Raw genomic sequence first — 9,917 nt, forward strand, 5'->3', positions numbered from 1 at the left:
ATGTGCTGACATCGGCATTTGGGGCTTTTCAGCTGCTCAAGATTGTAAATATTGGTTGCAAACACTTGCAGACGTGCACACAACCCCCAAAACCCGGCGAGAGTGGAGGTTTAGCAGCAACATTTGCACAACCAATCTGCCGGGGGATTGGAATCCATCCTTGAAAACCAAACTGCGGCATCGGTGCCAAGAAATTTCCTGCTCGGCTCTTAGCTCTCATTCTTTGGTGCCATGGGGTTGCAGAGATGAAAGACTGAAAGGAATCCCAGCATTTTGCACTCCCAGAGGGACAACAGGCAGCCCAATGAGCTGCTGAGCCTTGGGAGGAAGAGTGTGGAGCAGCCAGAGCTCCCAGGGCAGGGAGTGACCTGGTTTAGGAGGTTGGAATGAGATGATCTTTAGGATCCCTTCCAACCCAAACCGTTCCCTACAACGAGGCAGAGCTGATGATACTGAACTGAGCACTGCTTTGCCTCCAGTTCAGAAATGGCATCCAAACCTCTCAATCCATGCTCAGCACTGGGTAAACCTTCATCTGTGTCCTACCAGGCCCTTCCCAGTGCCAGCTCTGACAGATTCCTGTAGCCACCCTGAATGGCATCCCTGTTCCTCAGACCCAGCCACGTCCAAACTGGATTTTGCTGTTTTCATGCTCAGACTGCAGCTAATTAAATCCAGGTCTGAGCATGGCAGGGAAGCATCTCCATGCTCCTGGACACAACCCTCTCTCTTCTTTTGGAAAGCCAAAAGCAGTGGGATGGAGAGCGGAGCAAAAAGGGCAATGGTTCCAACTCCTGCCTCTACTTGCCAAAAATGGGGTTGTTGTACAAGTGCTTTAATTCCATTCCAGCGTGGAGAAACAACACATTTAGCAGAGCAGGCCAGCTCCTGGGTCTGCCCACCAATCCAGCCCTCTGTGCTGACCCACACGCTCAGTTTGCTCTTTGGCACACAGAAAATAAAATAAAATCCCCTTTCATTAATTTCTTAGAAGTCCACCTGCATCTCAACCGTCTTCTAACGCTGGAGCAATTTCTACTAGAAGCCAGAGGGACCAGTTCTACAGCACAAGTGTGATTCCACAAGCAGGGAGACCCTCTTGGTTCTTCAGCTTTGCTTTGGATTCACTCAGAGATGCCAAATTAATCCCAGACCAACAAGAACTGAGCTGAGTGTAAATCTGTTGCCTGCCTCTGTGTGCATATGCTACTTAATGGAGCATAAAAGGACAAGAATGGAATCATTTTTCAGATGCTGCAGGTAATAATAATAAATAATAATAATAAATGCAGGGGCATGTGCCAAATGTCTGAGATCTCAAGGAGAGGAACTGACTGCAAGCAGAAGAGGAGCCAGGTAGGTCCTCAAACTGAGATGCAAAAGTCAGTGAAGTAAAACCACTGTTAAATCAAACACTTTGTATCCTTGTCAAGCTCACTCAGGATTTAAGGCCTCACTTTCAGAGTGGTTTTTTTTTTCTTTCTAAGATGCATATTCTTTGACAACTGCTCCCCATATGGGATTTATGGTCCCAACTCTTTGTGGCAACTTGGGCTTGCTTTTTTTTCCCTGCTGGCCACAACCACATCACTCAAACCCTCCTGAACAGCACCAGTCATCGCTGGAATTCTGGCAAAAATAATTTTTCTATATCATGGCAGCACAATATGAAGTTCATATCACCTGGACTTCACCTCCACAGGACATATTTGCAACTGAATTTTTGTTATTCTCCTTGTGGTGCCCAATTTGGGGTGAGCAGTGCAGAGAGCCAAGCACTGCTTTGCTGAGCTCAATATGAAAAACTCCACAGTCCTGGGTCCCAGTTCATGTAACCTTTGTGCGGAAAAAATCCAAAACAGCACTAAAAGACATCTCAGAGGGAAACAGTGCATGCATGCAGGAGGAAGCACTCCCCACGAGGGTGAAGAAAATACTGAGGAGAGAGAGCAAGAACTGACACGTCACTGCTAAAACTGTGATGATTTCACCCGAAAAAGCAAACAGACCCACGAGAGTAAAGGGAAACCCACAGAACTCACCCATCATTTTCATCCCACAGGATGCAGGTCTGGTTGGTGGTTCCCTGCCAGGAGACAAGAAAGGGAAAATAGAAATAAATCAGTGTTACGCTGTTTATGGAGCGCCCGGACTGGAATGAAAAATGTGGGGCCTGTAAAACACCTTCCACTGTAAGGATGGAGTGTCTGGGATACACCAGATGAGCTGTCATGGATCTCAAACCCTTGGAATGGCTTCTGCCACGCTGGGATTGAAAAGCCACAATAAAATGTGCCTTGGTTTGTTCTGCAACACAACCACTGCAGAGGGATTTGACTCTGCCTCTCTCCTGACTCAACCTACGGATATTCTTCCTTATCCCTCCTCTCACACAGAATCCTTTTGCTGCTCCCTTCTGGAAAGTGGATCAAATACAGCCTGTGCTTTTGTGGGACAAAACCACAGCCCTGCAGGAGGGGGTCAGGTGTGTTTAAAGCCCCCTGGATGAGGTTTGCCTCTGACTCCAGCTGTCTGAGACAGCTCTGGAACATCCCTCCAGGGGAGTCCAAAGACACAACAGATCTTAATATTCATGTTGCAGAGCCTCAGGAGAGCATCTGATCTCCACAGAAAGGACAGGCCTTGGGGTATGGAAATGTCCATCCCATAAATCTGCTTAGGGTTGAGCAGAGGAACCTGGAGGGAATTTTTGCCTGCCTTGGAAAGCGTTGAGGACAACAGTAATATTCCAGAATTAATGGGAACAACCTTTCCCCCTGCCTTTCCCTCCTCAAGGAAGACCATTGTTGCATCAAGTTATTTTAATGAGTGCACGATTATTCCCCTGTGGTGATGCCCACGATGAAAGGGTGTGAACTGGGGACAGGCACAGCCGTGTTCCCTGTGCCGGCAGTGTCACCCTCCTGCTGCTCTGGAAATGCAGCCTGGTTTTTGGGAAGATTGAAGGGTCCTGTACCAGGAAAAGATGTCAGGAGCCCATCAAAACCACCTCCTTCCTGACACCCACCCATTCCTGCCCTGCAGAAGCAAACATGGCCATGGGATGGGGCAGGTTCCCAGGAACCACTTACGTTGTACAGGTGGGAGAATTCGATTTCCAGAGGGGTGAGGAGAGACCGAGGGAATGGCTTGACAGTCACAGAGATGACTTTGGAGTTCAGAACGGTGCTGTTCCTGGGGAGAAGAGGGGAAAGAGAGGTTTTGGAGGGATTTTTGGGGAGCAGGGAGTCCCATGGCAGCCATCACTGGTGGTGCAAGGTTTAGTGTATCCCGTGCAGAAGGGGTTGACCCCATTACTTTAAAATCCCCCCAAGACATTTGCTGCTGGTGAACCCCATCCTCTGCCCTCTGGGCTCCCCTCACAGCTATCCCACATTTATCCCTCCAAAACCAAACCATTTAATGAATCTTATCAAGCCCTAAAGCGACCGGACTTAAGAGTCTGTATTTATCCCAGAAATAAAATAGTCCTAGACTCATTTTCTGTCCCTGCCATGAGGAAACAGCTCATTTGGACTAGAGTGACCCTTGTAGGTCCCTTCCAGCTCAGAATATTCTGTGATTTCATGTGCTTTCCAAAGAAGTATCCTGTTTTGCCTCTCCAAAGGCTGGCTTAGCCTGCACTGCAGTGAGGCTGCGGTGTGGTTGCTTATCCATGGGGCAGCACAGATCCTGGCTGGAGGCACTGCTGTGTATCGTCACTCCCTGAGGACCAAAAGCAAATGGAAGAAGGCCAAACCTTTCATGCAGATGTCTAAATGGCTGTGCCCAGGCAAATATTGTAATAAATCTGACAGCCCTGGGAGGTTTGGCTCTTGGGAGGGGCAATAAAGTGAGGAGATAACTCCCATTCCTGGAAAGCTAAACTCTTTGTAGGCACTTCTCTGGACACTGAACACGTAAATATACAGAGTTTTCTCATTTTTCTGCAGTTTATTGGTGTTTAAATAAGCAAAAGGTCCTCACAAGCAGCAGCTGAAAGTGCTGCCGTGAAGGAGTTGGTAGTGGAGTGGTAGATCCAGATTAGGCTGCTCCCAGCCCTTGTGGCACCCATGGACAAAGGAAATCCTTCCTTATCCAAATCTTCACCTAATCTGCAGGTACTGCTAAAATCTTTCCCTTTTCTTTCTGGGTTTTATTTTTTTTTTTTTTTTAAGAAAAGAATTAGGTGGGAAAGATTTGCGGTTGCTTAACAGCAGCTAAAAAAATAGGGTTTAAAGAAAAAAAAAGAGGGAAAAATTGTTTGGAATTGTCCATGGATGTGTAAGCAGATGGTCAGAAAGCCACTGTTCCACCAACACTAGAGGGAAAAACAACACTGATTTAACAGGGTAAATAAAAAAATAAAAACTATATTTTCCTTAAAAAAGGAAAAACTAAAGAAGAAAAAGAAGAAAAAAAGAATGAACCGACAAAGCCCAACTATCACCCTACAGAGGAAAAGTAAAGGAGTAAATCAATGGGAGCAGGCAGCTGTGAGAGGCTGAAAATGGGATCTGCTGCAAGGTAACCACCAGTGCATGCCTTCATGAGAGGCTGTGTCTGTAAGGGTCAGTCCTTGGGTCACTGCTGCTGAATATTCGCATGAGCAGCGGCGATGACACCGAAACCTCCTCAGGAGGCTGAGGAGCAGGTGAGGATCGATGCAGCAAACACAAACAGAAAGAGAATTTGATTTTTCAGCGAGGCAAGTTGTTAGAACACAGAAGTCACCGGTGTGCAGACCGTGAAGGGTGATCGGTGGCCAAGAAGCCCCAGCTCAACCAGAAGTTGAAAGAGGCTTATAAAAAAATGGAGAGCTACTTTTTACATGGGTTAATCATGAGAGTACAAGGGGAAATGGTTTTAAACTAAAAGAGAAGAGGTTTGGATTAAATGTTGGGAAGAAATTCTTTGCTCAGAGGGTGCTGAGGCCCTGGCACAGGTTGCCCAAAGAAGCTGTGGCAGTCTCATCCCTGGAAGTGTCCAAGGCCAGGTTGGACGGGGCTTGGAGCAACCTGGGATAGTGGAAGGTGTCCCTGCCCATGGCAGGGGGGTGGGAATGAGATGATATTTAAGATCCCTTATACTGAGAAGAAGCAACTTCTGTCTGTACCCTCCTTGTCTGGATTCCACTCTGATGTTGGGTTCAGTTTCACTTTGAGATGGGGAAACAGCAAAGGGAGTTCAAAACAGAGACACAAAATCGATCCAGGTGCCAGAAAACCAGACAAAAAGTTCTCTGTTGGAAGGCTTGCATGCGGGAGGCTTTTCAGTCACCCACCCGAAGGCCCAGTGCCTGGAAGTGAAAGTCAGACAAACTTGGCCTCAAAAAGAGAGGCAAGCTCCTGGCAGAGAAGGCAATTAAGCAGCTGAGCTGCTTGTCGGGGGCGGCGAAGGACTCAGCATCACGGGGAATCTTTCAGGAGGAAGATGAGTTGTTTTTCCTACAAACACGTTGCAGCCCAGCTTCTGGGAAGAACAAAACACGCCAAGATCGGGCTTGAGCAGGAGTTCAGAGGAGCTCAGAGGGCTCCTGAGTGGCCACCAAGGGTGTGCAAAGAGCTGTGAACACAGTGCTGGTACACGGGGAGAAACAGGCTCGTGGCTCTCTGCTGTCTGTGTCCTCTGCAGCGGATTCCAGCTGGGACCAAGCTCCTCTCTCACCTCCCCAGCTTGGAAAATCAGGTTTTGTGTGTAGCCCATCCCAATTGTCACAGCTGCCAAGATCCGCTGGGCTTCCTGGATCCAAGGGGACAGAGTAATTCATGACTCAGAGACAGAATTGCTGCTTGGGGGAGGTAAATTGGGACAATTAGGAACAGCTCAGCTGGTGCTGTTTGCTGAGTTAAATCTGCTTTTTTTTCCGTTCTTGGAAAAATCACTCTGCATTGAATCAGACTAGTCCAGTCCAGGGTCTGGGTCCGTATTTCTTATGTGTACTCAGGAATAGCTGCTCTCCTCAGTGGTCAGAAATATTTTTTACCCATAGGCAGCTACGTGGTTATTTAACAACCTTCTCCTTTTTAATGCTGTGTCCATTTGCACAGTGCTGAAGTGATAAGTGCTTTGCCGCTGCTTTCATTTTTCCTTTTTTTTTTTTTCTTTTGACTCTGCCCAGGTGATTCAAGACTCGAGGTTTTTTTTAAGAGGGACTGTCCTTTAATTAAGGAACATCTTAAATCAGCTCTCCCGCGGGAATGCTGTTCGGAGACTGTGGCCGCAGCAGCTGCTGGTTATCAGAGCTCATTCCCTGCTTGGCCAGAGGAAGCTGAAACACCGTTGGATCATTTGAGCCGATGATGTTTATTGCCCTTCTGATCTAATTCCCACTGCTGTAATGGAAGATATTACAGAATACAGTTGGCTGGCTTGCTAATTCCTCTCTGCACTCACTTGGAGCCCTTCTGCCATTGCCCATGCTAAATCTGGAGGTATTTAAATGATTATCGGTGAGGAGAGATGCCGTGGTGTTTATGGTAAATGGGCTCACGCTAATCAGTGCAGAACAGATTTAGAAGGTGCCTTAGGATGCTTAATTTACTGCCTCAGTACCAGTCTCGGGAAAAAAAAAAAAAAAAAAAAGAGCGAGAAGAAAAGGGAGAGGAGCGAAGAAAAGGGAAGGGAGGGCTGAACACAAAAGCTTTGGTGCCCGAGGCACTTAGCAGCGCCGGGAGCACGGCAGACATGTGCAGCCAGGCGTGCTCTGCTCCCCTCTCTCCTCCCCGAGCCTGCCTGTGCTGCTCTCCAGGGCTCTGTGCGGCTGGCAGCTCGGGAAGATCGGGGCAGCTGAGCATCCCCCATCTGTCAGGGCCGCCAAAATCCCTCGTGAGGAGGAGGGCAGGGTGAGGTTCCGTTCCTGGAGGGCGAAGGGTGGCAGGGAGGAATGAGACAGCAGCACTGAGCCTCCTCCCCTCGTGTCTGGAGTGCTGCAGCTGGATGGGGAAAACATTCCCGCTCCTCCGGCACGCGATGCATGAACCTGGCCCCACCTGAACGTCGGCGTCAAAATATTCCCATTGCAGGTCAAAATCTGTCTCATTGCACCCAATGATTTCTACTTTTTCCCGGAAGACTGGGGCTCTGCAGCCAGAGGGATCTTCCTGGTGATTTCCCAGCTGCTCCCCCTCCCCAGGCAGCCCCTCTTACCTCTGCAGGGAGAGGATGTTGCCCACGTTCCGGTACAGCACGGTCCCGACCACGAAGACGGAGGAGTCGTCCAACACTGCAGGACACCAGAGGAAAGGGAAGAAGACAACAGCACTGAGACAACTGGGGTGGCAGCTGTCCCCACAGGACACCCAGGGACAGGATTTGCCTTCTGGAGTGGTGGAGGGCTCTCTGTTGGGGCATGGCCAATGCCATCATCACTGTAGTGGGATGCAGTGGCTGCTGTCCCCACAGGGAGGGCTCAGCACCTTTGGCGTGACCTGGCATCCCAGATTTCCACCCTCACCAAGGCTCACCCCTCCCAAATGGTGCTCCCCCATTCAGAAACCCCCAAATCCCTCTGACAGCACCACAACAGACAAATCTGCAGGGGGGAAAGGTCTCTTGCAGCCACCTCGAGGCCTTTGGAGCCGTCCACAGCTATCAGGCCATCAGAGAGAGGAGCCGCGCTCAGGCTGACAAGGGCAGCAGGAAGGGGAGCTGTCCCACTGCGCCTGCTCTGACCCCAAAACTCATGTGCTGCCTCTGGGGGCTGCAGCAGATCCAGATGAGCCTCTGAATCATCTGTGTGACCTCTGGGCACGTCACTTGACCTCCTTCTCCTTTTCCTCTTATTTTTCCTCCTCCTCCTGCTCTGCTGCCTTGCGGTGCCCAGCTGCAAAAAGCCAGAACTGTCCCTGATAAACCACAGCAGAGGCAGTCCCAGGGCTGGATTTTCAGGGGGAGAAAAAGCAAGTGGCTGGGTGAAAAGCAATGCTGAAGAAGCCTGGGAAAGCACCAGGTGGGGCTTCTCTGATATCTTGTACTGAGGTTGAGCTGACAGTGTGTCTGCTCCATCCCTGCAGGACAGGCACAGCTCTGCATGTCTGTCTTCCTTATCAACAGATTGGGATATCTCCCAGCATATAACTGGGAGAGGCTGACAGACAGGCTTGCAGAGCAATTGTGTCACCCAGCTGCATGAATCAGTGTTGGCCCATCGAAATCAACTGTTCAGTCAGCTCCCAGCAGTGAGAGGTTTGGATTTGGTCTCATGGAGCTGCCTGTCTTCATCACTTTGCTCAGGATAGCTACTCCTGTTCCCTGCAGCCAGAGAAAAGTGAGGATCAAAACTAATAGAGGTGGATTTCTGCTGCAACCACTGAGTAAACCCTCAAAAACTGCACCACCAGCACAAGATATTGAACAAAACAGAGGCAGAAGAGCCCTGGATGGTACTCAGGAAACCACGGAGAAGTGAGCACTGATGGGAAGTTGTTTCCTCAGGGTGGATGTCACCTTTTGTTTGCTCAGTCACTACAGCCTGGGGGCTCTGGAGCAGCTCTGTGTGAGGATGCTTCCAACAGAAGTCTGGAAAACAGCTCCATGGGGAGCTGGATGCTTTTGGGACAGCCCTCAGCCTCAGAGCAGGATCAGCTCTGTCTGGGTCTGGTCCGGCAATTTGTCCAAGAAATGATTAAAAGTTTCCAAAGGTAAAGGCACCACAGCATCCACAAACAGCCTGGGATAACGCTCCTAACGTGCTCCAGCTTCTCCCAGGGAGCTCACGCTGTCTGCAAGGCACAACAAAACACAAGGAGTGCTTGCCATGGCCCTTGCTCTGCTGGTGACTCACTGTTTACCCTTGGGGGTGTCACTTAACTGTTCTTGGCCTCAGATTTCCCAGGCTGAAGTGATGGCTGATGCCATCCCCAGCAGGGAAGCCCAGGACAAAAGGTCCTGGTATGACAACGAGAGGCCAAAGGTCTTTTGTAGCAACAACTCAGTCTCCAGCCTCTGTCCCAAGGAAATGGGACCCAGCAGCTCTCAAAGCCATGAGTGCCAAAAGTAAATCCCATCATTTCCCAGCAATCAGCCTAATTTAGGGTCCTGCTTTTGAGAACTCAGGGCTCAATTCTGCCGAGTGTTGGCTCTGCCAAAAGATGAGCACCTTGAGTGTGTTGGTTCCTGGGACTCTCATCCATCAGATCATCCCAAAAACCTCCAGCTTTTCTTCCAGATCTGGCAATGAGGCCACCTTGGTTGAGGCACCACCTCTGTGCTGGGGCTCATGTCCATGCTCTGATTTGGAGCCTTAGTGATAAATGCCTCTGAATTTCATCTCTGAGGGCAGGAAATTTCACACAAGGACCATTGATGTCATGATGATTTTTTGCCTTTTCTTTTATACCCTTTTATACCTTTTTACAACTTCTGTATTCTTAGTGATTTTTGCCTACATTCTGGGACTTGTTTGTTCAGCCAGGAGACCAAACATTTTAGAAGCTTTATAGTTAGGGATCAGAAAGCCCCAGATCCCAAGGTCCTCTCCAGAACACTTTCTGTAAATGAAGATAGAACCACCCAGGGGAAAGATCCTTGGGGAGGGGGGCTCACTCGAGCCTCTCATTGGGGAATCTTTGATAGATGTGCTAATTAGTAAAACCTATAATGTTATACCTGATCTATGGTGGGTGTGCATTGAGGTGGGCATTGAGGTGCATTCAACCTGGATGTGGTGCACCTAAGGATCCTTAAAATAAATACAAAGGTAAAATCCCTTTTTCCCTTTTAACCATGTTTGACTCTTGATTTTAAGATCAGGAAAAGGCATCACCATAAATCCCCAGATCTATCAAAGCTTGTCCAAGCAGCAGACTCAGAGCCACCAGCTGCTCAGCCTGACCTGCTGACTCCCAGCTACTCACCCTCAGATGGCTCTGGTCTCGATCCAGGCTTGGGGGCACCTAAACCATTGTTTGCCAATT

The 9,917-nt window shown here is 49.2% G+C and overlaps 1 protein-coding gene across 5 annotated transcripts in view; it reads right to left on the minus strand.

Annotated features, from left to right (window-relative positions):
- Positions 1-2,025: 2,025 nt before the first annotated feature.
- The window catches only part of LOC103623907 (brain-specific angiogenesis inhibitor 1-like), a 164,553-nt gene continuing 156,661 nt past the window's right edge, over positions 2,026-9,917 (minus strand). For all 5 annotated transcript variants that reach the window (XM_017746666.1, XM_017746665.1, XM_017746664.1 and 2 more), the window contains 3 exons: positions 7,150-7,225; positions 3,093-3,195; positions 2,026-2,086 (listed from right to left, as the gene is read on the minus strand). In XM_017746666.1, coding sequence (XP_017602155.1) covers positions 2,039-2,086; positions 3,093-3,195; positions 7,150-7,225 — 227 coding nt within the window. In that variant the 3' untranslated portion in view covers positions 2,026-2,038. The remainder of the gene's footprint in view (positions 2,087-3,092; positions 3,196-7,149; positions 7,226-9,917) is intronic.

The sequence above is a fragment of the Corvus brachyrhynchos genome, unplaced genomic scaffold, assembly GCF_000691975.1.
Source record: "Corvus brachyrhynchos isolate BGI_N302 unplaced genomic scaffold, ASM69197v1 scaffold89, whole genome shotgun sequence".
In the NCBI taxonomy this organism is placed as follows: Eukaryota; Metazoa; Chordata; class Aves; order Passeriformes; family Corvidae; genus Corvus; species Corvus brachyrhynchos.